The 27,810-nt window shown below is 38.1% G+C and overlaps 1 protein-coding gene across 1 annotated transcript; it reads right to left on the bottom strand.

Moving 5' to 3' along the window:
* Positions 1 to 386: 386 nt before the first annotated feature.
* Positions 387 to 27,724, bottom strand: LOC121422752. Its single transcript, XM_041617930.1, has 4 exons — positions 27,098 to 27,724; positions 9,810 to 9,953; positions 3,857 to 4,831; positions 387 to 776 (listed from the first exon to the last, which is right to left on the bottom strand). Exons 1-4 carry the CDS (start codon positions 27,294 to 27,296, stop codon positions 640 to 642), a joined length of 1,455 nt encoding a protein of 484 aa, XP_041473864.1. The 5' UTR covers positions 27,297 to 27,724; the 3' UTR covers positions 387 to 639.
* Positions 27,725 to 27,810: the final 86 nt, after the last annotated feature.

Genomic DNA, 27,810 nt, shown 5'->3' with positions numbered 1-27,810 from the left:
TAAACGTTTCCCAGATGTCTTGTAACCTAGCAGTCATACTAGATTGTGGAATGTCAAATGAAATCACCAACAAAGGTATCAACTCCGTAATATTGGGCTCATCAGGAATTTTTTGTCAAAATCTCTAAACGAAAAATTAGTTTACGTTCTAATTTCAATTACTACTACTTCTTCCTCTTCTTCTACTACTACTACTACTACTACTACTTCTTCTTCTACTACTACTACTACTACTACTTCTATTACAACTACTTCTATTACTACTACTACTTCTACTGATGCTGCTATCCTACCACTCCTGGGGAGCGTATCATCAACATTTTCATCCGACAAGTTGTCAGGTCTGACAACTTTCCTTGAATATGATTGGCTGAGAGGCACTGTTACCATAGTAACTGTCGGATAAAACAGTACTTGTCGGATAAAACGTCTGACAAGTCCTTTCATGAAACGCTCCCCAGTACTACCTTTATTTCTTCAACTATACTATCCTACCATTACGACTACTACCATGACTACTACTACTACTTCTACTTATCTACTTGCTATGCTAAGTGTGCTTGTATTACTAAATAACCTGTATAATTATTATAAAGTAAATCAAATTTCAAACGAATCTCTCCTCTGGTCAACCTTTTCTCAATTCTTCACGTCTGAACTGACTTCAGGTTTCTTTAGCACTTTAGGAAACATCATGAAAACGAAGGCAAAGACATCAACAGAGGCGAGAAGTATGAATGATGCATTGTACGTTGAAAATTTGTCTGCCACCAACCCTGTAATGTAGACAAAATGATAATAATGAAAAATAAGATAATAGACAACCTTCCTCTACCATCCGTTAATCGTCTCTCAAATTCCATAAAGTAACCGCTTAAACAAATGATTTTAATCCATTCTGAACAAAGTAACCTTAGCGCAATTATAACACCACAAGACGTTTATTAGAGGACAAGTCCACCCCCAAAAAGTTGTTTTGAATAAAAAAGATTTAAAAAAATCCAATAAACATAACAGAAAATTTCATCAAAATCGGATGTAAAATGAGAAAGTTAAAATGACATTTCAAATTTTCGCTCAATTTCACAAAATAGTTATATGCACATCCTTGACGGGATGCAGATAAGAAGACGGATGACGTCATCCACTCACTATTTCTTTGTATTGTATTATATGAAATATTAAGCATTTTAATTTTCTCCTCATTGTCAAGTGAAAAGATTAATTCCCCCTGAACATGTGGAATTAGCATTGTTTTGTACCATATGGCTCAGTCAAGTTTGTTCTTATTGTCAAATCTATATAAAAAAGAAAAATTGTATAATTCAAATATTAAAAAAAAATAATAGGGAGTGAGGGACATCATCGATTGTCTCATTTGCATGTCACTGAGTTGTGCATATATCACTGTTTTATGAAAAAATAAGCAAAACTTTAAAATGTCACAACGTTTTTACATTCAATTTTGATGAAATGTATAGCGCTATTCTAGCTTGATTATTTTCTCTATTCAAATCATCATTCTTCTTGGGTGGACTTGACCTTTAAAGGGAAATTCTATATGTGTCGTTCAGGACATTTCAACAACAACTTTTAACTGAATGCATGAGCAGTATAATTATCTATTAGGTCATAATATAAACTGATAGTAGGTAATCATGACTGTGTAAACAAAATTGTCATGGGTGGATTAAAGGTGAAAATGTTGCTTGTCGTATGGGAAGTAGAGAAGTTCTGTACGTCACGCAACATTCTCACCTCTGATTTACCCAAGGATAACATTCTTTTGTTGGTTGTCATTTATTTTTTCACATGGCTACCCAGTAGTGGTTAATTGTCAACATCAAAGCAAACTGAAGTTCCTCGTTAGTTTGGGAAGGAGGTTGAAAATTGTGAAAATGGCTGATTGGTGGATCCAGGGGGGGGGGGGGCATTGCCGAGCCCCCTTTGAGAGCCATAATCAAAATTTGTAATTTGAATATACCGTTTTACCTCAGTGTGCCCCCCCCCCTTTGAAAGTGAGGACCCCCTGTTTTTGCTTGTCAAATTTCATCGGGAAAATGTGTCCCCCCTTTTTTTAAATATAAATCATGGATCCGCCCTTTGCTTAGGGGTACTCCAGGTTGAAAATACTTTCTAGATGAGCAGATGATTCAAACAATGGTTTTGAAGTTTAACAATGTTTTATGAAAACATTCATAATGGATGGCGCCATAAATATGCATTAGGGGGGCTGATGGTGTCAAGTCCCCACTTTCCCTACTTGAGATCATAATAATTGGACATCATATACGCCTACTTTTGTAAAGCATGTCTCACTTGTAGCAAAATACGTTTTAGCAATAATTATCCGACACATCGAATCAGTAGTCATTTATATTTGATATCTTCGGAGAAAGAAATTTGAATGAATGTTAATTCATGCGATGAAATATGAAAATACAAGTGGGGATATTGCATCATCGTCTCATTGCATATTCACGAAGTACATGCTTAAAACTATTTTACCGAAATAATGCAAAATTTTGAAATTTCATAACTTTGTTAAAATTCATCTGATTCTTATGAAACTTTTTGTATTTGGGAATGTTGAAGGCTTGCTGGGGAAGATTCATTTTTGTATATACAATTGATGGCTTTCAACCCAGTAAAGCCATAAATTGTATTTACTAAAATGCATCTTCCCCAGCAAGGCTTTAACATTCCATTTCATTGTCCATGGCGGACTGATATGAAAATGCTCAAATCATAAAATATTCAGCCTGGAGAAACCCATTCAATATGTTTAAATTAACAACGAAATGAATGCATAAATGAATTCGGCTCGAAACCAAATATAAAGGCATGACTGTACGCGAAACACAAGCAAACTGGAAAACTGTTCGATTTTGAATAAAAACGTTATCAATCTTCATTTGATTATGAATAGAAACCCATGGCAATAAATGGAAAATCAAAGATCTAAGGTCATCAAAAAACCTGTATAATTCTTTATCTGAACCACCGATCTGTGCATTATTGAATAAATCAGTGTTCTGAATGGATTCGCATTATTACCATTATTATAGTTCATAATCCGACACTTGATAAATAGAAACCTTTGGTTATTCGCTCCCCAACCTCCCACTATTCCGGAATCTCTATTAATAAAATGAATTGGACCGGTCTATACAAGCATTATCGCGCTTACGACCTGATGAAATGCATGAATTCGGCTCGAAACCAAATTGAAAGGCATGACTGTACGCGAAACACACTCCAACAAATTTCAATCTCGTCGATTATTCCATTTTGTCACAAAACCTCAAGGTCACATTTACTATTTTGGTGTAGTCTTAGAAATTGTGATCCATACAAAAGAGAAATAAAATCCGGCGGAAAGGTTCTGCTTTTGAATATGCAACTGTCATGATTGAAATTAATTGCAACATGTCAATTCATTTTACCGAATAACTCATTTGTTCATGTCTTGCCAATTTCCCATTAGACTGCAAAAAATTGAAGAGACCTTTTGTACAGAAATTTCTTATTACAAAAAGTAAAAATGCACTTATACTGGCTTTGATCACGGACCAGCCTTAGTCATTTTGCTGGAAGGTCGGGAACATAACTTAGGACAGACCAAATATCCCATTATACATTATTTTTCACCTGAAATGCTTCATAAATAACCCATTCACACCTGGGGGCCGTTTCATAAAGCTGTTTGTAAGTTAAGAGCGACTCTAAGAACGACTGGTGAACCTTTCTTACGCGTCAAGCCATCGCCAATGACTGCACCATTCACCACAAGAAAGGATCACCAGTCGTTCTTAAAGTCGCTCTTAACTTACCAACAGCTTTATGAAACACCCACCTGATAGGTATCCACCAAGGAAAAATCCAAAAGCTTCTACGACGTTGTTCACACCCAAAGCCATAGGAAGGTTTTCAGAGGAGACGCGATTCCTTATAATGATGATTCCCAAAACAGCTCTTCCAGCGATGGTGGCAGCTGAACAAGATGACGTCACCAACATGACATAATAATGAGGTAAGCAGACATCACACGCCAACGACACCATGTCAATGATAGATAAAACGAGGAAAATGCTGATTGGGTCAACAGAGTGGTGAGTAAGGAGGGCGATGATGAGCCGTGAAGAGAAGTTCCCAACTGCGGCGACGAAGGTTAAGATGATCGTATTTTGTTCAGAGATTCCTCTTTGGAGAGCGTGTGGTACTAGAAAATCATGCCATCCATTATACACGAAAAAGAACATAGCAATTGAAAGGAAAATGAAGACGGAAAATGGGTCGTCGTAAAATCCCATGTTTCCAATACAGGATGAAATCTTTCCTGGGAAACTGGCTATATAATCAAAGTATCTTGTAGGAGATGTTTCATCCTTTGGCAAGGTTAGGTCCACACCTATGTCAATATGATCATGGCCTGCTGAAGGAGTCAATAACGGGTCAGTGTCAGCGACGGCATCAACAACGCCATTCTCTGTTGATGCATCAGGGCAACACCCGTTACTTCCGGTCAAAGAAGTATCATTACCGACTTGGTCTCGTCTTTGCAACTCTTCTTTATCTCTTATGTTGAATGTTTCCTGAGTTATCTGAATGGCCAGAGCGCATGGAATTCCATTCAGCATCAATCCTCCCAGGATGAGATAAACGTCTCGCCAGCCGTAGGCCATCAGCAATTCCTCAGCCAGGAAAGGGAATAGAACCATACCCGCCGAGTATCCGCAAGTCGAAAGGCTGAACAAGAGGTTGAAGTGTTCCCCAGCGAGTCTATCAAGTGCAGTGAGGGAGGTCATGCGCAAAACGCAGTAGCCAGCCCCTGTGGTAATGGAGAGAAATTGTAGTTTGAGATAAGGGGAATAAAAGAAGCATAATCGAAAATACACAGGTAATAATACACATAAAGTCTTGTTAGAGCAATGTTATCAACATTTTTCGTATTACCATGCAGATTAAAAGAAAATATATGTGTGGCTTATGACTCTCGTCTCTCAATCTGAAGAACGTGGGTTCGATTCCTAGCCATGGAATGTTTCCCTTTAGAAAGAAATTTACCCATACTGTGCTTCACTCAACCCAGGTAAGGTGAATGTGTACCCGATTGGAAGAAATTCCTTGAATTCCCCCGATCGCTTCTGTAAGTTCGAACCCGTTATTTTATGAATTCTTCCGTTCGAGGGTTGTGTTAAGATGTACGTGGGAAATGCCAAACTTTTGACTAACCATTATATACACAACAAAAAAGAAGTAAGTCCCCCCTAAATCAAATTGCTGTATCTTTTGAACCGAATTAGTTTGAGATATGATAACTCATAGGTGGTTTTCTTCACTCATTAAGCAACTCCTGGGGAAAAATGAGATCGATTGGTTCAGTCATGCATGAGTAATTAAAGATTGAATTAAAAATGACAATTTTTGAAAGTCACAAGAATCGTTTTTCAGTTTGTTCAAATACAAAGTTGTGCAAAAGTTGTTTTCAGGTGAATATTATGGTGTTATATTGTTTTGGTATCCATCATTCAACAACTTCAGACCAGATTTATATCGTATGTTCATGGATGAGTGAGCACAATGTATTGCAGGGGCTGCGGAAGCGGGGGGGGGGGGGGGGGGTGGTCTTCGGTGCCAGGTAAAAATGGCAGAGGTAATAATGGCAGAGGTAACAATGGCAAAGGTAAAAATGGCAGAGGTAATAATGGCAGAGGTAAAAATGGCAAAGGTAAAAATGGCATCATGCAGTCACTAATGGAAATCATTTTGGCAAGAAAATGATTGAGTTTAGATCTTAAATGATGAAAAACAACATAATATTTAATCAGTTTTTATAGCCCATTTCGTCGACAAGAGTCCGGTCATGAATGATAATCATAATGTAGCCTATCTTTATCATGTTTACCTCTACCATTTTTACCTTTGCCATTTTTACCTTTGCCATTTTTACCTCTGCCATTTTTACCTCTGCCATTTTTACCTCTGTCATTTTTACCTTTGTCATCTTTACCTCTGCCATTTTTACCTCTGCCATCATTACCTCTGTCATTTTTACCTCTGCCATTTTTACCTTTGCCATTATTACCTCTGCCATTTTTACCTCTGCCATTTTTACCTTTGCCATTTTTACCTCTGCCATTTTTACCTCTGCCATTTTTACACCGAGCCGTGGTCTTCAGCCCAAACCTTTTTCCAAATGCATGTACAAAAATGTAAAAATGACCACACGATTTTGATTTTTTTGCATGATCAGCCCCCCCCCCCCTCACTTTTGGCTCTTGAAAACCGTTCCGTGGCCCCCACATTGTGACGTATCATCATAGGGGTTTATGGTAGTATCATCTACAACTTGTTAGATCATGTTAAAATTTGAAAATGTTGGTGGCTCCCCCGATTATAGGCCCCTCCCCCATTTTAAAATTCTGGATCCACCACTGATTTGTCCATACATTCAACTGATCCTGAGAAATTGTTAGGAAAAGAATACATTTATGCATTATAAAGAGTATTCGTTCCTAAGTTTTCCATTGTGCTCGCTTAACCATAAAAATGTTTAAAGTTCGGGAAGTGTGTGGTGATAGAAAACAAAACAACAGCAACTGAAGTCACATTTGAAACCTAATTTCCCCCAATAATCACTTAATTACCCTTCAAAAGGCGTCTGTGACATTGATAATACCAATTTTCCCACTTTGAAGCGTGCTCACTCATCCATAAATAAACAAATCGATTTAATATTTACACAGAATTTTGCCCATAGGTTGATAAACATTACTGCCAAACGACATTGCTAAAGACAGCCTTGAAAAAAGTTCCACCCTATTGAATAAAGGGTTACTTATTCGTAAACATATGCCCCCATAATGTACACAAGTCTATGAGAGAGGAAGTCAAAATTTTGAAATGAGGGTTTGTTTCATGGACGATTTTCGTTATTTCTGCCAACAGTTATTTCATGAAACTTCGCACATGGCTTCAGAGTAACACTATCTAAAAGGTGCGCACACCAAAAAAAAAAAAACATTCGATACGGCACAGAGTGGGGCCAAGGCCTTGAACTTTCTTCTCATTTGCATAATTTTCGAGTATTGTGTGCTTATTGATGCATTAAACATCGGGATTTTCATAAAAATCAAATCAAATGAACTATGCAAGGTCTGTGACTGATATCCAAAGTTACAAATTACATTTTTTCCAATAACGTCAAAAAGAGAGCATCACATTCCACATGTTCATTCAAGCGTGAATGTTTAATCAAACGCCTTTGAATCATTGAAGCATGTTAATTGGTCATGAATACAACGAAAAAGTTGAGAAAAGATCATTTTCAGTTACCAAAATGAAACAATACTCGCCTATGATATTTGAAAATCGTATTTTTTTGTTTTCAATAAATGTGCATTGAACCGTGAAACGATGAATACCGTTGAAGAAACTCTTCCCAAAAATAACTGTCATCATATTCTATCATTTTTATTGATAGAAAGTGTAAAATATCCAATTATAGCAAATTTGGACTTGTGTTTATTCAAACGTGAAATTTAGCCAAAAATTTGTATCGTCTCTTAGAAAGAACCTTTTATAGGCCTTCTGACGATTTTTCATGATGAGAATGTGGAATAAGTTCCAATAAAATGGAATCAAAGTCGTGATATTTGGCTTGTGACTTTTGAAAAGTGACATTTTTGCCTTCTGATGGTGCTCACTGAAGCATGACGAAAAAATACGTCCATAATATTTACTCAGAGGGTAGCTTATGAAATTACCTAGACGCTCATGTATAGATATATTAAAAACTCGCATTGGTTTGGAAATTACTGATGTTTGTTTAAGGGGGGACTTACTTTTTTTGTTGTGTATACATACTTTTGCTCGGCGCCAAATAAACAAATAACAAAAGAGCATTGATACTGAATTTGATGAAAGTCAACGTAGTTGAATCATGGTTGAATCAGCGTGCTCAATAGGTTGGCGGCAAAGAAAACATTCATTCGTGGCAACTGTCGGGTTCTAGAGGGAGTTGTCTCTATCGGTCGTTATTCAAGCGGGCTTTGGTCGCCACTGTCTCTAAAAACAACAACAACTGAAAATACCCGAACCCAGATAAAGATAGGTATAACGCGGTGTTGTTAGATCATATCAATATGTGTGTGTTGGTGTGTGAGGGTGTGTGTGTGTATGTGAGCAGGGCCCTGAGAACGATTTATTTCAGTTGGGGTGCTGTAATGGGCTGAAATCACTTCTCAAGGGTTGGAGAGGCTCAACAAGTTTCCAAGTGTTTAAACACACACACTTCTTTTTTGCTTTTTTTAAAGCCTTATTTATTCAGTTACTATCACATTTTTCATACATACAAGGCTAATAAGCGCGAGCTATTTTTTTTTTATTTCATGTATCTTTGTCCTGAAAATTTTGAGCAATGTTTGTGAACCTGAAGAGATGCGTAATCGCGCTTGCAGAAAATTTAAAAAGAGTCAACGTTCTACGTTCTATAAGGACTGCTTGCAGCATATATACCCATGCAGACAATTCATATTTCAATAATCAAATAATGCGAGCGCAAAGCACGAGCTGAAAATATATAACATTCTGAAATAAAAAAATGCCATTCTAAGCACGTTTTTAACATGAACAGGATAGGTATAACTCTTGATGCGAGCGATCGAAAACAAAATTGAGATTTCAGACCTAAAGACGGGACATTGTAATCATGAACAGGATAAGTATGTAACTAAGTGATGCGAGCGCGAAGCGGCAAGCGGAAACAAATTTGAGTTTTCAGACCTAAAACAGCTAGAACCGGGACACTCACGAGCAGAAATTATTTGATATGCTGATCTGAAACTTAATAATTTAAGCACTTTTTGAATTAAATAAAGCTGCGTATCTGAATAAATATGCCTGCGAGTGTTAAGATTTAGATTGTAGTATCTGGGCATTGTCAATATCAATAATGCGAGCGCGGAGCGCCTGATGAAAATATTACGATCTGAAAAGGGTGAATTACCAGATTTCCATGTGGTGCAGCCTATCGAAAATAACACATGCAGCACCCCAACACCCCAAAGTACCACTCTACGGGGTCGGAGTGAAGAAAAAAAGCGGAACCTTTGAAAAACAAAGTATAAGAGATTTTGTGTCTCTCCCACTTATGAAAACAACTAGAAATATAGTGATTGGATGCGAGGGCACGCAACAGAATTTTATCAACACTTTATTGTGAAATAAATGGTATGGAATAACATTTATCATTAGAGTTTTGCATGTAAACTTTAAAGTCAACTGAAAATTACCTTTGACCTTTACATGTGACCTCTGACTGCAGAATAGCATACAGGTCCCGTAAGTACATCTACCATCCAAGTCTGGTTGAAAAGTGACTTACGGTTGCGGAGCTTTGTGTCATAATTTTTGTGACGGACGGACGGACGGATGACGGCCGACATTAAAATTTGGATCCAAGGTGGGGTGTTGCAAGAAACTTGCGATCAATTGCAAGCCTATTTTCGGTCCTTAAATGCAAATTTATGATTGATTGTGATCTGCTTCTTGAAACATGGAGTATGATAGCATGTGCTACAGTAAAAATCGCTTTATCAGTTGTAAAATTGCAATGGAATATTTGCAATTGATTGCAACGGAACATTTGCAATCGATTGCAAATACTTTCTTGCAACACCCCCTAAATCTCGCCTTCATCTCTGGTGGGCGTGACAAAAAATGTAGAAGTCTTCAAATGTCAATCTGACAAAAATCCAAAAGCAGAAAAAATTAAGACAGAACATTGCTCATTTTTTGCACGTTACCTGATATCGCAAAAGTGAGAAACAAATGCCAATTTTGTGTCGCTTGAGATGCAATAATGATAGGACTACACCCCATAGTGGCGCCAAATATTAGAAGAATCCGGGGATGCGAGGTACGGGTGATAACAAAAGCCACAAGTGGAGCTGAAAAAACAAACAAACAACGAAATAATTGATAAATATTGTTACGAAATTTATATAAGGGGATTGGAAATTATTGAATCACTTAAGTGTAGGCCCTCACAGATCTCACTGAGTTCACCAGTGTTCGTTGTCTCCCCTCTCACTGTCTCTGTATAAAAGTTCTCACTTCAATTCTTTCAGTTCTCTCAGAACGTAAATCAACTATCCGTACATCTATTCTCTCAAAAGTGGGGAACAGCAAAGTGAAACAATCAGAGCTGACTGTTAGGTTAGACTGTCCGTTTATCATAATAACGCGTTCGAGGAATAAGACACAATTCAACTATACAATCGGTTGAAATGGACTCCAAGACGTGGCCCGAGAATCTCTTTTCGAAATGCGAATTACCACCCCTTTTATAGAGAGCTAAATCGAGCAAAGCATCCTTGAGCCAGTTTCTATCCCTCTCCCAAGAACAACATTCGTCCTCGGCCGAGATGGGCTGCACGCGACTGAGAGTCGGTCCTTGATGTTGCATCATAGAGCTATTATTGCATAACACAAGGGCAGACTCTGTTTACGAGCGAGCGAGACCCTGGACTTATGCAAAACAGAACTGTCCTCGGCCTGAGGTCAGGCGAGCTCGCACGCGACAGAGATCTGTCATCGCTGGGCGAGGTCGCACGCGACTGAGAGACTATCCTAGCCGTTACGTAAGCGAAGGACAGTCGCTCTTGACGAGCCAGGCCCAGGTAATAATGTTTTACCTCAGCTGGGAATGTTGGAAGGACGCTGCGGCTCAGGGAGAGCGAGATGTAGACATCCCGCAAGCTGTGAGATTTACAAACTCAAGAAGGCTCTGCTCTCAATGGATATCAATAATGACAGTATAGTACAAATGAATACCAAGAATGACAGTATAATACAAATCCAAATTCGTGACACTATCCCCCCTCCCCGGAAAAACTCAGTGTCCTCAGTGACAGATTCAAACCTATTGACTGTGCAAAGCATAATGACGCAAAATCATCTAAAATAAACATTACCAAAAAGTAAAGAAAAATGGACAGTCGTAATTAGCCTCTATCTACAACATACACTATTATCATTAGCAGTATTTAACTCAATTACATGTGTGACTGGATCTGTACAAATGGATTTGCCTACTAAATATAAGCTAATTATCTAAGGCTAGCTATGAATTGTCGGATCTCTTTGCTGAATTCGTGCCTTACGGTTGCGTGTCGCCAACAGCATTAGTGACAGTGCAGTAAGTGCGACATTCAACACTGGAGAACCAATTAAACACTAAAAAATGGCTACGCAAGAAAAATATCAACATCAAAGAAAGCCAGGAATATCCTGATCTATATGTAAGTAGTATAATGGACACGTATGAATTAAAACAAAATAAATGAACAGTTTAAACCACCAACTACTGAATAAAACAATATATACCGTTATCAACCATGACATAAGTGAATAAAACAGAGCAAGCCGATAGAGGATGAGAAAGAATAATAAAGAATGGAGGATTAAAACAGAGAGTAAAACAAAATTCAAGCAAAAGGTAGGGCGTAATATAAAAACAGACACACCAAATTTAACGAAAATATTGTCTCCATAAGAGGAAGTGTTAAGCAAGAGATGCACATCACGCATCAGTAAGTATAGGTGTAAGCTTGAGAATTTTTGGGTAATTCTGCATTTTTTTCCATTCATAAATGTTATACTATTTTCAAAATTACTACTTTTCATTCATGTCCATTCCAAGGCTTCTGGTCTTGATCAAGGGATCTTTATTGCTCCCTTGGACCATAAATCTATCAGTGTAGTGCATTAATTCACAATGACCACTTTCTTCCTTACCCCTCTCCTCTCTTCTCCCTCTCTCCCCCTCTCTTGTATCCTTGTTTTATACACTAGCGTTATACTGTTATTATGGGATGGATGCAGTGAAAAACAAAGAAATTATTGTGGGATATCAGGGTTGGGGCATGGACCTCATGCTTTTTGGTAGTTGTGGGCAGTTCAGATTTGTAGTTTGGGAAGGAGACATATCAAAATGTAGTGCGGTATTGTTTTTGAGCTTCGTCTATTCAAATTGTGGTGGAGGAGAGAGGTTGGCCATTGCAATGGGCAAGTACATTATAATGTAGATGTGGCTTAAGGCTAGGGACGAGGGACGATAGAGTTCACATTTAGTTGATATTTAGTTAACCAATTTAATTAAATGATAATTTAAGCATTAATTATAGTTACACTTATGTTTCTTCATTTCAGTTTAGTTTCAGTGTGTATGTGTTGTGAGGGATGAGAGATGACATTACATCAAACTTTAATATGTTTCTAATTCTTAAACACCCCCAGCTAACTACTGGCTAATCCAAACGAACATGCGCCGCAGCAGTTTTAGGCAAAACCACGCCCTACAAAATGGTGGCAGCGGTGGGATTGTCATGTTAGTTGCTGGGGGTTGTGATTTCGTCTTGTAGACAGCATCATCAATTTTCAAGCAGTTATTTTATACCATAGTTGTGAAGCTAGGTTTCGCAGAATTTTTCAAGTTCAAATTTTTGTATTGCAATGAACATGACTTGTATACTTTATTATTATTGATATTTTGGCTATGGCAAAGAACACCTGTGTACCATGTGGGTAGCCCAATCGGCACACATGAATTTGAGCAGACATAAGTTGCTCGCAGGTTGTAGATTGCCTGGTAGACGGCTGAGTAGACAGCTGGGTAGTAGATGATATAGAAGTAGATTAGAGTTTTTGTTATGTATTTGAGAATACGGTTTTCTGTCAATAGAACTGACTCTTATTCCGCCGTTTTGAAGGCATATGCCTCTTGGTCCATGACGTAATGGATGTAATATTCGGTTTGGAGATGATCAAGCACTCACTGAACTCGTACGAGGCAGTCAAGAATTGTAGTGTATGCACTTTGAGGATGTGCTGTAGCGTAACGCTGCTATAGGCTGTATAGAAGTGTTTGTTCATGTTTTATTGGCAGGGTAGAGACCTTGTGAGTCTCTGTGATATTTTTGTGTGGTTACTGGGATGTGGATGTTCCCAGTTTTATTATTTTTTTTAAAGTCATTTATTGCAATACAAGGATTTTTTTAAAAAATTACATTATCAGCTAGACCATATTAAGAAAAAGAAATGTTCTAGTATTTTCAGAAAGGATTAAGTATACATATTGTAAATTGTCATCGGCGTTGTTTACAATAGTTTTATACCACTGAAGAATAAGGTTAAGTAACAGATATATAAGAATAAAGTAATAAGTGATAAATAGCATTGGATTAGTGATTTAGATTTGTGTAATTTTTGTCTTTGTTCTGTTGATGGTGGTGTCTACATGCACAGAACTAGAGTGCTTGAGAATTGATACCTGCTTTTGTGGGGATACAGCACAGTTCTGTGTGGACATTTATCAAAGGCAGACTGGATGATAAACGTTAAACTATTTAATCGAAGCCACATCTACTATACCTTTACCATTACAATATATTACATTTGAACAATTTTTGGAATTGTTTGTGATCAACTGATCATAATATACTGGAAGTCAACGTATACACTTGGGAGTTTCATCATCAGAGTGGGAACCAACTTCAGAACTGGGACTAAGGATCAAGATCTGGATTAGGACTGGAAGGAATATTTCAGATTGAATAAAGAACTGATAACTGCGGATTCAAGAACTGGATATCTATTAATTGGTCTTCACATAGAAGGCTGCAATTTGCTATGGACTCTTTATGATTGGATTTATTTTTCTTATCAATTGATGGTTACTGTATGGTTGAAATTTAATTTATCGCTTCTGTTGACTGTTTTATGTTATTATTTTCGTTACATCCATATGATAATTTGCAGTTTGTAATTGTTTACAGTTTAATGTACATTGGGATTTAGATTTTGGTTTAATTGATAGAAAAAATACATTTAACAATATTGTCATGACAGTGGGAGTCATGACTCAACTAAGCAGGGAAGGGTGTAAGCTTGAGAATTTTTGGGTAATTCTGCATTTTTTTCCATTCATAAATGTTATACTATTTTCAAAATTACTACTTTTCATTCATGTCCATTCCAAGGCTTCTGGTCTTGATCAAGGGATCTTTATTGCTCCCTTGGACCATAAATCTATCAGTGTAGTGCATTAATTCACAATGACCACTTTCTTCCTTACCCCTCTCCTCTCTTTTCTCCCTCTCTCCCCCTCTCTTGTATCCTTGTTTTATACACTAGCGTTATACTGTTATTATGGGATGGATGCAGTGAAAAACAAAGAAATTATTGTGGGATATCAGGGTTGGGGCATGGACCTCATGCTTTTTGGTAGTTGTGGGCAGTTCAGATTTGTAGTTTGGGAAGGAGACATATCAAAATGTAGTGCGGTATTGTTTTTGAGCTTCGTCTATTCAAATGGTGGTGGAGGAGAGAGGTTGGCCATTGCAATGGGCAAGTACATCATAATGTAGATGTGGCTTAAGGCTAGGGACGATAGAGTTCACATTTAGTTGATATTTAGTTAACCAATTTAATTAAATGATAATTTAAGCATTAATTATAGTTACACTTATGTTTCTTCATTTCAGTTTAGTTTCAGTGTGTATGTGTTGTGAGGGATGAGAGATGACATTACATCAAACTTTAATATGTTTCTAATTCTTAAACACCCCCAGCTAACTACTGGCTAATCCAAACGAACATGCGCCGCAGCAGTTTTAGGCAAAACCACGCCCTACATAAGGATGAGGAGAAAGATGGAGACGGATGTGAATATAGAGATTATGACAAAAAACATAATGAAGACAAATAGAACAATACTTAAAATCCATGTATAAAGCGACAGGGGACAGTTCATCATTACAAAAGTTTCTTCTCTATTCCATGAGAGAATCCAAAAGTCAATTTAATGCTCGCGGTTAGTGTTACGAACTTGAAGTTCATGACTCAAACTTACAGGATAAGCCGAGTTGGCTGTCGCGTCTTTCCGGGGACTTGGTGAGCCAGTCAAGCACAATCGACACACCAGGATCATCTCGCTGAATTTTGAGCAATTCCTCATGTGCAAGATTTCCAACTATGACATCCTGGTTTACACTAATTCTATGCTAATCCAACTTTGTCTTCATATGCTGCTTTGAAACACTACTTGCTCTCATAAGCCAACTTGGAATAGGCCAGAATCTCCAATTTAATGACTTTGCTGCTCCGTCCTTAACACGGGCAGTACTAACATTATTCCAGCGCACCGCGACGACTCCAATTAAACACATTAACATAATACCAAACATAACTCTGTATCTTGACAATACACGACTAACACTGCGGCTGCGGCTAACGCGACGACGACGACAAAAACTATGGCAGCTAACCACTTAATGCAAGATAAATTCTTCTTCACATATGGATCCCCTTCTTTTGCGGAAGAAGCTGTTTGAGTTTGGGTGGATACAGACAGTTTCTCTGTTGGCCGTGCACCCTCAAACACCGATGTATCAGATGCAGAACTACTTTTCACCACTTTTACCGGCAGCAGAAATACCTCATCCATACATTTTCCATACACATCGTCTACTTGTTGAAGGTTTGCAATATTTTTCCCAGCATGCACATGTGTATCCTTATCAAGTGCACTGGCTACGCGCACTGGTGAATTGATATCCTTCCTACTGATATCGACTAAGCAACCCGGGGGGGGGGGCACTTCCATTCACGAGTGGATACCATGCGCGACCATGGGGTCTCGAAAAGCACCCTAAACACGTAATTTCCATATTCTGAAAATACACCCTTAACAAGTATTGGCGTGTGAAACCCTACCCTTAACAAGTATTGGAAACAAAACAATACTAGTCTTGGCAAATATTCCCTGAAATGAACCCCTAAACAAGTGCAGGAATGTTTTATTGTTACGGGTCCTTCGGTCGTCGGCTTTACCGCTTATTTTGGCTTAGTACGACGGTACGACCCCATCTTCTACACCTCGCGCAAATCGGACTCTAAACACGTTGGGGCAAAAAGGACACATTATGAAAGATTTCTGCCTAAATGAGACAGAAAATCGTGTACAACTCTTGAACGCACACACAGGTCACGGAGTGACCCTGAGTGCAAACAGCTGACTGTGTTACAACTTAGGGGTGATACATTTTCTAAATAGGGGTGATCAAACTCACTGGAGGGACTTTAATTCACTTATAACAAAGAAATGTGTACTACAGTACTCCTGTCGAATGCTCTGATGAAAATTATATGAGTTTCACATTCATTTAAACGGGAGGACAAGATTATTGTATATATCGAGTGCATTATGCATAAATCATACTACCATTGCGACCCCTGCCCGGCCGATGGTTCAGGCATGACGATCCTGAGTGACGTCACCGATAGAGACCTCAAATGCCAGGAGAGCCTATTCGACAACTAACTTCATCTAAAAAACACGTATTGATCTAACATCCAATGGGGTAATGGCTTTCATTTTCGTGAAACATACACTCCATTCTTCAATAAATCTTTCACCCCGTCGTTAACTGCCCGTTCATTCTCGAGCAATGGGGGAATGAATACAGAGTGTCTCAAAGTTTGTGTGAAAAAAGGTGCATTTTCCATAGAACTTCTGCCAAAAAGCAATGCGTAAGGGAAAGATTAGCCCCAAAACACGAATAGATGAGTTAATCAAATGGAATGAATCATGAAAATCAGTAAAATATAGTTTCTCCTGTACCCATTACTGAATACCCCGACTTGAGACGATTAATTTTTCCCCCTCTCCATCAACTTTTAAGAAAAAGGGTGCATATTTTCATAAAAATATAATGTGTTATATCGACGGACGCCCGTGCGTACGAGCAGGAGGAAGCCAAATGTCTCGTATTTTTCATAATGCCTTTATAAAACGTTTTAGTCTTGTTTTATCACTCCCCGCAAATTCGACCCTAAACACGTAATCTTCTTAGCGAAATAGATACCCTTTTTTAATTATTTTTGTGTTTTTGACACCCTTACCACGTTACGTACGTAACGTGCTCTATCGTGTTTTTTTGGTCGCGCATGGTATCCACTCGTCAATGTAAGTGGCCCCCAGGGCTAAGCGACTAATTTCATGTATCGGCTCTTAGGTCTCCCTGTCACCAATGGGCTCAATTAATCCATTGGGTAACTCTTCTGGGTCTAACTTTGAAGTATCCGAACACCCAGCAATGATAACCTATGAGTTTGCTGGGCTGACGATGTTACTCTTCACTATCACACTACAGCTTACGTGGTCGCCCACAATCTGAAAGCGAAACAGGCGATCGTTCAGGAGTAGCCCACGTCTCGGTTCGAGAACAAAATTGAAGTGGTGTATGAAATCAAATCCGAGAAGGCCCTCGTCACTTATGTCGGCAACAAATACATTCCACCTGAATATTTTGTCCTCAATCGATATGTCAATATCGGCAGTTCCATGAATATTAAGTATCCCATCTCCTGCTGCCTGAAGTTGGATGTCTTCTGTCAGACTCATCAGATTTGGGCGTGAGTCTTGGGCTATACTATGATACACTTTGGATGATATGACAGTTACTGCTGCTCCAGAGTAGACCAAAAATTTAGCATTAGCACCATTAACATTCACTCCAATAAAGGCAGAAATCCCCTTAGTTTTAATGAGCTTGATAATTCTTCGTGCACCGCCAACTCTATTTTCAAGGGCCGAAACCTGGTCGATTGGATCGGCCCCTCCTAGTTTCCCGCGTCCGTATGATCTCTAAAGCGTGGGGGAGCATCCTGCATTTGACATGTTTGATGCATGGCCTGAGTGGGTGGGGGCGGTGGTGATGTTTGACCCCACACTGTTGTGGGTAGGGTGTCGACTGCATGAGCTGTGGCGGAGCCCATGGCTGGGGTGCAAATGTTTGTTGTGGTGGGTAGTGGCGACTATCATATAGGGATGAACATTAGGGCAGTTACGAGCTAAATGTCCTTCCCTATCACACTCATAGCATCGGCTGTGCAGTGGTCTATTACCCCGAGGAATGCGCCCTCTATCGTCATTACCTCGTCTACCTTGGCGAACGTCTCCCGACTGCGATTGCCTTTCGACCTGGTCTTTCAGAAGAGAAGAAAGAGTATCGAGTTTTTTGTCAATGGAGGTAACTCGACGCTCAAAATCAGCCAGACGATCATCGGATACGTTGATCGAAGAGGATGACGTACAGAGCCCTAATCGGTCGGTAGCTGCTGCGGCTATTCTCCTCTCTCAAATTTATATACCGTTCCGCTATTTCCCTTGCCTCTTGTAGGGATTTATGCTCGTGCATTCCGACGGCAAGGATCATATTTTGATCACCCAGTCCTCATCGTTTCGTTTCGTTTCGTTTATTTCCACAATAACAGCAAAGATAATTATTTTACAACAGAAATGTGAGTATAGAATAAATTAACAATTAGAAATATTGAAATAGTTCACAAAGGTCCAGTACACAGATATAATGTATAATTGAATTTTAGAAAGTTCAGTTTTAACTTAAATGCTAGCTGTATATTGTGGGGGAAACCTTGGAAAGCGGAGCTTGTAATTCAGGTTCCCCAAAATAATATTACAGTATCATTAATTAATGAAAATGGTATAAAAAGATACAAACTAGACGGGACGATACAAGACTACACTAAACGGGACAAGTACATCAGAACAACTCAAGCACAAACATGGGACAATGAACAGCCTCCTGCAGGAAAATCATAGTGTAACATTATAGTTATTTATCAGTGTAGTCTTAAGCTTATGTTTGAACGAAAATAAGCTTGGTGTCAGTTTTAAAGATTCATCTAGAGAATTCCAAAAATGGGGACCAGTATAAACAATAGTCTTCTGTTTGTAAAAAGTTCTGAGCTTCGGAAGATGGAAAGATGACGATAATCTGGTGGGGTAGCTGTGCAAAATCTCGTTTCTTAAAAACAGTAAACTTAAGGAAGTTGGCAGCTCTCCTTGGTTTAACTGAAACATAAAGCAGCCCAGGCGAAGAGAGTACAAATCCTGTATTTTTAAAACTTTATTGGAGAAGAACAATTGATCTGAGTGAGCTAATCTGTGTTTATGACAAATGATTCTCATTATTCTTTTCTGTGTAAGTAGTAGTCTATCCAACTGATTTCTAGAGGAACTGCCCCAAGCTAATATCCCATAATTTAAGTAAGAAAGAATAAGGGTATTATACAAATTTGATAAAACGTTTGGAGGCAAAAAAGTTTTTAGTTTGTTTATGACGCCAACATTTCTAGATAAAAGTTTTGATAAATACGTAATGTGCGGCTTCCATGAAAATTTGTTATCTATATATAGACCAAGAAATTTCGTTGAATCGACAATATCGATTAAAATATTATTAAGAAAGACGTTCCTGGGTAGAGCTGTGATTGAATTACTAAAAAGCATGCACTGGGTCTTTGCAACATTTAAAGAAAGTTTGTTACAACAGATCCATTCATGAATACATCTGAGTTCAGTATTTACTATGTTTACAAGAGTATCAGGATTTTTATGTGAAAAGAAAACACTGGTGTCATCTGCATATAATATGAAAGACAAGGCCTTTGATGAATCCTGAAAATCGTTGATATATAGAATGAATAATAATGGCCCCAAAAGCGAACCCTGGGGTACTCCGCAAATCATGTCATTATAATCGGAATTATAATTGTTTATGGAGACAAACTGTTTTCTTCCAGTAAGATAACTTCTGTACCACTCCAAGGCCTTCCCCCTAATTCCATAATGTGATAGTTTAGACAATAAGATTTCATGGTCAATGGTGTCAAAGGCCTTGGAGAGGTCCAGAAAGATACCAAGAGTGTGAAGGTGGTCGTCAACAGCAGTCGCTATATGATTAATGAAATATAAGATTGCATGTGTTGTTGAATGCTTTTGCCTAAAGCCAAATTGTGATTCTGATAAAAGACCGAAACTCCTCACAAATTTTATTGTACGATTGTATATAATTTTTTCTAAGACTTTGGAAATAGAAGATAAGAGAGATATAGGTCTATAATTACTTATATCGGACGAATCTCCCTTTTTGTAGATAGGAACTACCTTCGCAATTTTCATTCGGTCGGGAACTATACCATTAACAAGAGATAAATTCATGACGTGTTCTAAAGGAATAACAATTTCGTTAATGATATCTTTTAACAAGTCATTACTTATTTCATCATAGCCTGGACTTTTTTTACTTTTAAGTTCTTTTACTATCTTTATGATTTCATTAGCATCGGTTGGAATAAAAAATAGTGAATGTGGGTTTTGGTTCTTTAGAAAGCATTCAAAGGTTTTATCTGTGTGTGGTATTTCGTTGGCAAGATTTGGACCAATGCCTGAGAAATAATTATTAAAGTTCATAGCTATATCAAAATTATCATCAATAACTGAATTGTTGATCTTCACATGTTTTATAGTATTGCGATCTTTTTTCTTATTTAAGACATCATTGATTACTTTCCATGTATCTTTTATATTATTTGAACTCGCTGCAAATTTAGAACAATAAAATTTCTTTTTTTCAGATCTCAAAAGAGTTGTCAAGGTGTTTTTATATTTGACGTATTTTTCACGAGCAGCATCTGACGGGTTTGCACGATACTTGTAATAAAGGTTATTTTTTTTATTGATAGATCTTAAAAGTGATTTACTAACCCAGGGGTTTCGTGGTGTCCGTTTGTTGTTTGGTTTATATTTTACAAGAGGGATACATTCATTAAAAGAATCGAGAAGGATAGTCATGAAATTATCATATGATTCGTTAACATCGTTTGTAACTAATACTTCGTTCCATTTGAGTGAACTTAGCTTATCCTTGAGTTTGGCAATCTTTTCAGGGGTAATTTTCCTAACCATTTTTACATGAGAAGAGTACGAGTTGTTATCAAAGAGAGATAGTATCCTAGCGAAAATAAGAAAATGGTCAGAGATGTCAGACAGAATGACACCAGAATCAATTTCTCTCTCAACGTTTGAAAAAATATTGTCAATTAAAGTTCCTGAATGAGAAGAAAATCTAGTGGGTCTGGTAATCAACGGAATGAATGAAAATGATAATAAAGTGTTTAGAAAATCTTGAGAGAAATTATCCTCTCTGCATTTTAAGAGGTCAACATTAAAATCGCCCATCAAAAAGCAATGTTTATTTTGAAGCAAAGGATTAGAAAGCAGTTGTTGTAATTCATTTAGAAACGTATTATGATCGGAAGAAGGTGGACGATAAACTGTACCTATAACTACGTTTTTTCTTTTGGATAATTTTATTTCGATAAAAACCGTCTCCATCGTTTCATTCATCAGATTTAAGTCATGAAGTACAATGTAATGCAGGTGTATTGGAACGTACAGTGCTACTCCACCACCTCGCCTATTTACTCTATTATTAAATATAAGGTTATGCTGAGACAAGGAATGTATAGTGTGAGGAGCATCCGTAAACCAGGTTTCGGTCAGGCCAATAACAAAAGAATCTACTTTAGTATTATCTAATAATAAGCTCAGTTGTTCGAAATTTTTATTTGCACTGCGGATGTTAAGATGCAAAAGGTTCAAGTCATTCTTACCAGCTGACTTTAAATTGTTGACAAATTGGTTCTGGGTGTAGTATTGAGATTTAACAAAGGATTTGTCATTGACATCAAAAGTATATTCAAATTCTTCTACGTTGTTGTTCATAGTGTCAGAAATATTTTGTTCATATTGTTCGTCAGAAATCGAAAAACTGCCAGCATTTTGCTGTAATTGAAAAAGAAGGTTCAAATCAAAGTCACTGACATCACTAAATGGAAAACTACTCATGCCAAGTAAAACAAGACTGAAAAATGAATATTTCCAGGTGAAGCAAGACTACATAATCAATTGAGGTTAAACAAATAAGGAGCACCAAAGAAACTTCAGGCAACAGCTGCAGAAGGCCACATAGAACGAATAAACAGAACATGAATTTGAACGGAAAATTTAAGCACATATAACTACAACGATAAGCATACGTGTAGATTTTCCTCTGTAGATGGCAGCTAAATCAGCTGTGGCTTTCAGCCTATGCCCTATACATGTATACAAAGATCAATATCATTTGCAATTAAATCTTGTAATAATCTTGACTGAATGAACTTAACAATTATGTTATACAGTACCATCACAGTGAGCATGATGAGAGAAAAAAAAAAATAGTGAGCACATTGTAGGTAAGCATTCCAATAAAAAATTCATACTTTTCATGGTGGAAAGGAAAAGAAGAAAGAAGTAAATTGAAAGAGAGAGAGAGAGAAAGAGAAAGAAAACCACGCATACGATCTGTTAAATAATTATATACAGCATTAAAGCTATAATCTTTCGGTGTTGATGGAAATTCAAAAGAGTGTTGTTAGCGGTATCATTCCCACCATGATACTAAAATTATTTTTCTTTTCTTACTCTTCTTCCTTTTCAAAGACAGCAACTAGAAAAAAAAAGCTCATTCCCAATACGGAAACACTCATTCTATATACTAAACATTAGCGTTTGACTAACCAAAACAGATCTGGCTGTGTGCATCAAAGTTCACATGTTTACGAATTTACTTTTTCACTCCCCGAGCAACCAACCAAGAAGCCACCGAGTCGGCCAAGGGACGAATCCGTCACAATTTAGTACACTGTTCTACTCAATTCTTCATGCTTTAGTTTCCAAGTCGGCAAACTCAACCCCAATCCAGCCCGAAATGGCGCGTCTCTACGTCATTTCTTAAGAAATGGCGCGTCTCTACTGTCTCGACGTCTGCACTTGGGTAGCCGAAAGTTGTGAGCCTTCTAACGTCGGCGGCGTAATGAGCAATAAGTTCTTTAGGCCCAAAACGTCTTGCTTCCAGCTGAGAAACGAATGATGCTGGGGTTTTCCTATTTTCAAATCGTTCACTTAATGCTGCTACAAGCTTATCAAAGTTTCCCGTCACATCGGAAGTCAGCTGTTGGAAGGCAAAATCGGCAGCATCTCCTCGTAGACATGCCAGCATCCGAAATCGTTTTTCGTTCGCATTCCAATCACAAGCTTCAGCGATGTTGTGGAACGAAAATATGAAACTCTCCCAGGGGCGCGTCCCATCAAAATATTCCTGATGTGGAAGTTGAATAGCAGCCTTGCGGTCATGGTAGTTGTTGGGGGCGACAATTTTAACCTCGCTATCAGAATCATCCCCATCTGAAACTTGAGAATGTAGTCTCGCCTGATCAAGCTCAACTTTCAGCTGATTGATCTCTTGTTCTAAATCTGTTTTTCTTCTTCTTCTTCCAGGCATATCGACTAACGTGTTGAAGTCCAGTATCCCACCGCTGCCACCAGTGTTACGAAATTTATACAAGGGGATTGGAAATTATTAAATCACTTAAGTGTAGGCCCTCACAGATCTCACTGAGTTCACCAGTGTTCGTTGTCTCCCCTCTCACTGTCTCTGTAAAAAAGTTCTCACTTCAATTCTTTCAGTTCTCTCAGAACGTAAATCAACTATCCGTACATCTATTCTCTCAAAAGTAGGGAACAGCAAAGTGAAACAATCAGAGCTGACTGTTGAGTTAGACTGTCCGTTTATTATAACGCGTTCGAGGAATAAGACACAATCCAGCTATACAATCGATTGAAATGGACTCCAAGACGTGGCCCGAGAATCTCTTTTTGAAATGCGAATTACCACCCCTTAGCTAAATCGAGCAAAGCATCCTTGAGCTAGTTTCTATCCCTCTCCCAAGAACAACATTCGTCCTCGGCCGAGATGGGCTGCACGCGACTGAGAGTCGGTCCTTGATGTTGCATAACACAAGGGCAGACTCTGTTTACGAGCGAGCGAGACCCTGGACTTATGCAAAACAGAACTGTCCTCGGCCTGAGGTCAGGCGAGGTCGCACGCGACAGAGATCTGTCATCGCTGGGCGAGGTCGCACGCGACTGAGAGACTATCCTCGCCGTTACGTAAGCGAAGGACAGTCGCTCTTGACGAGCGAGGCCCAGGTAATAAATAATGTTTTACCTCAGCTGGGAATGTTGGAAGGACGCTCAGGCAGAGATGTAGACAAGCTCAAGAAGGCTCTGCTCTCAGTGGATATCAAGAATGACAGCATAGTACAAATGAATACCAAGAATGACAGTATAATACAAATCCAAATTCGTGACAATATAACGGATTCGAAGACGATGAATTTTGTTCAAGCTTCAATTAGTATACAGTGGGAATTCACCCTGACAAAAAGATTGTCAAAATAGCAGAAAAAATAATAAAAATGTTAATGAAGGTTTCAGGCAAATCCATCAGAGATTAGACAAGATATTTTTTTTTACATATTTTCATTTGTGACGTCACATGCAAGTAGCTTCCCAGCATCGTTTGGAAAAATTAACGTAATGTAATAATAAAAATGGAGCGCCTTTGGCGGTCTCGACTGCATTACGCGATTCAATTAACATAGCAGCAGTGCTGACTTTGATAACAACTATCCAAAAATTGTTCGGAACTAAAATTATAATATAATGCGTTCATTGACCCTACTATGACATTTGGCATTGACCATGTGACCTAAGACTTGTGCACTATGATCAATGATATTTGATTGCCCCTATATCCACTTTTTATCCATAAACATTCAAAGTTATGATGGCAATTAAAACATTACCCCCAACATGGCCAAAAGTTCGTTGACCTTAAATGGCTTTTGACCTTGGTCATGTGACTTGAAACTCTCACGGGATGATAATTACCATGAGTTGGATAAAGCGTTGGTAAAGCGTCCATTTTCTTCAAACTTCCCTTTTTATGTATCGGTTTAATGCCAAAATGTTACCTACCTGCTTTTCCACCATGTTTCAACAAAATAATGCTATCCATACCTACCACACAAGACAAGCGTCTAATAATGCATTTGTATATTAACCGTCGCACAATGTTGGCTCACAAATCTATCAGACATTATATGGACCTGATGTTTGGAATTCCCTTCCTACTAGTACAAGGAATATATTGTCAGTGCATTCCTTCAAAAGTGCGGTAAAATGCATACTTGTCTCTAAGATGTATTTTTTTTGCAAAACACGATTTGTTGTACTGTACATTTTAAACTTAAAGATTGATATAATTATTATTGTTACGCCTCACACACTCCTTGTAAATATTTGTAAATAGTTGTGGCACATAATAATTTGTTTACTTGTTTTTCTCTGTTTTTTTCCTTCCCTTCGTTGTGTAATCATTACTTTTGACTTTGTAGTATTGTTTTTATATTTATGTATGTATTTCATATATCCAAAGGTCTGACAACAGCTCAAGCATCTGCTTATATTGTCATACCACTGCATGCCTGCAACCGTGTTATAATCACTTATGTAAATGTATTCAATTTGTGATGATAACACTATGTACATTGCCATGACATGCACAAAAGAATAAATAAATAAATGAATAAGTGTCTTTAATTTTATTTCTATTCGAGTAGTACATTGGGACAAGTTACAAGGACAGTCAGTGGTCAAGTATGCCCGAAAATCCTTGATGGCTTTCAACGGAGTCAGAAATGGCTGCTATTACTTACAAAAAAATGACATAGTCCATTTAATATCTGCCAGGGATATTTGATTTTCGTGTCTAAACCAAGGTTTAAAGGGTCAATAATACATAAGGACAAGTAAAAAGGACAGTCAGTGGTCCAAAATACCAAAAAAAATCGAAGACGGTTTTTAAAAATGAAGTCTGAAATGGCTTTTGTTGCGAAATGTTACGAGAGTATCGCGATAGCATCACTTGCGTACCTGGGGGGGGGGGGGTCAGGGGGCAGACTGCCCCCCTGACGAGTCATAACTGATCCAGGGGACGTCCATCCCACCCTTTGAGAAGCAAAATTAATAATTTGTAATGTAAAAATGCAAAGAAAACCGACGTGTGCCCCCTCTTTTGAACTTGAAGACCTTTTCTTTTTTCTTTGCTTGTCAATTTTTTTTTCTGGTATATGAAATGCCCTTTATTTGCGATTGAAGACTTATTTTGCTTGTCAATTTTTTTCTTTCTGGTGCTGAATACTTTATTTGTGGTTGAAGACCTTTTTTTTCCTTGTCAATTTTTTTTCGCGGACGAAATATCCTCCCCCAAATTGGCCCCTCTTTTGGAAAATCCTGGTTACACAGCTGGATAGCATATTTACTTATCGAAAGCTCCAAGCGTAAAGAAGAGACCAAGTGCGATTTCAACATGTCCAAGGCTCGTGATATGTGCTCGCACAAATTGTTTATTAAGGTAGTCATTCTGTTCCTGGTTAAATAAACAGCCTAGAACATTCAGTTTTCTGGTAAGAATATCACAAATTTTCAGCTCGCGCTTCGTGCTTGCATTAGTCGATTGTGAGATATGTAGCCCGTATCCTATTCACGAGTCACTAAATGCAATCTTTAAAAAGTTCAATTTCTTGTCAGTATATAAAAAAAAATCAGCTCGCGTTAATTTTTTTTACACATCCTTTTGTACTTATGGAAACAAAAACTGCTTGGGATGTTTGTTGTTCATGTCTTATTACATAAAGTTTAAGGATGCCTTGACCGAACGCAAATTTTACAACTTCAGATTTGAATTTTTTTCCAAACCTCTCGCTTACTACACTCGCTCGCGAAATATTTACACCTAAATATATATCTTATCAATCATAAATCACTCCAAATATTTTTTTTCTCAACTTAATTATTACAAAACACACAACTTCTTCACAAAGATGATAATCTCATGCGATTTCCGTTTGCACCAGCATGCCCTTTTTGGCATAGAAGTGCCCTTTTCTTTTTAGCTTTGCCCCCCCAACGAAAATACGTTCCACCGCCCCTGGTCAATGGTTCTGTATGCCCCAAAATCCTAGTAGGCTTCTACAGATGGAGTCTAAATTGACTGCTTTTACTGAAAAATTAACATACTTCATTAAAAATCCACCTGAGAGATATGATTGTGGTTTCTAAACTATGATTTAAAGGGTTAAATAATACATAAGGACAAGTAAAAAGGAAGTCAGTGGTCCAGTATGTCCAAAAATCCAAGACACCTTCTAAAAGTGGAGTCTAAAATGGCAGTTTTTAACAAAATAATACGAGAGTATCATAATAGCATATATTTACTTATCAAAAGCCCAAGTGTATAGAAAAGACCAAGTGCAATGCCAAGATCAGCTGACGTCATCTCGATCGACTTGGAGAGGTCTGCAAACAGGATTCCCATAGCCTTGACAAGACCGATCTTGGAACACGATTCCATTAGGAGTATCAGGAATATCGGGGAACAAGGGGAGCGCAAAATACGGGTGCATCTATCCATCATCAAATCTTTACAGTTATTACACTGGGCGTTGCTGGGCACAACAATAATGTTTAACAGCAGGAAAAAGTGTGCACGTTTCAACTGTTAGAATGGCAAGCTGAAGCATAGAACGAAGATTCCCATGAAGATCCGGATTCCTGTCTGAAGAATCAGTTATGATAGAATGGCAGACGTATTCGGGGATATGCTCATTAGAAGATAGTAATTTATTATGCCGATTTTAGCTGAAGAATCTGAAAAAAAAAATTCGTAGACAATTTTCAACTCAACGAGCATGACATGCATGAGGAGAAGAACAAACACAGTGGAGATCCGTACTCCAAGCTAGAATGGAAATTGATTGTGCCTCAGAACTTCGATATACGAGACTTTAATACCTTGGTCACATTTGCTCTACGGCGGCCGTACGGTGAGTCGGAAACAGCCGTTTTATTAATTTTGATTCAAACCACCTATATGTAGTTGGACAAAAAATGTTAAAACGGCTGTTTTCAACTCGCCGTACGGCCGCCGT

Source organism: Lytechinus variegatus, chromosome 10, assembly GCF_018143015.1.
Source record: "Lytechinus variegatus isolate NC3 chromosome 10, Lvar_3.0, whole genome shotgun sequence".
NCBI lineage: Eukaryota > Metazoa > Echinodermata > Echinoidea > Temnopleuroida > Toxopneustidae > Lytechinus > Lytechinus variegatus.
This window is presented reverse-complemented; position numbering and strand designations above follow the sequence as displayed.

Bases quoted from the DNA above. Each gene is read 5' to 3' on its own strand.
- LOC121422752 (XM_041617930.1), bottom strand. From the start codon at position 27,296: ATGATGGATAGATGCACCCGTATTTTGCGCTCCCCTTGTTCCCCGATA. The intron at 9,954-27,097 runs GTAAATATATGC...TTGTTTTTTCAG, and splicing joins TACACTTGGGCTTTTGATAA to CTCCACTTGTGGCTTTTGTT. The intron at 777-3,856 runs GTGGGTGTTTCA...TCTACATTACAG, and splicing joins CCTTGGTGGATACCTATCAG to GGTTGGTGGCAGACAAATTT.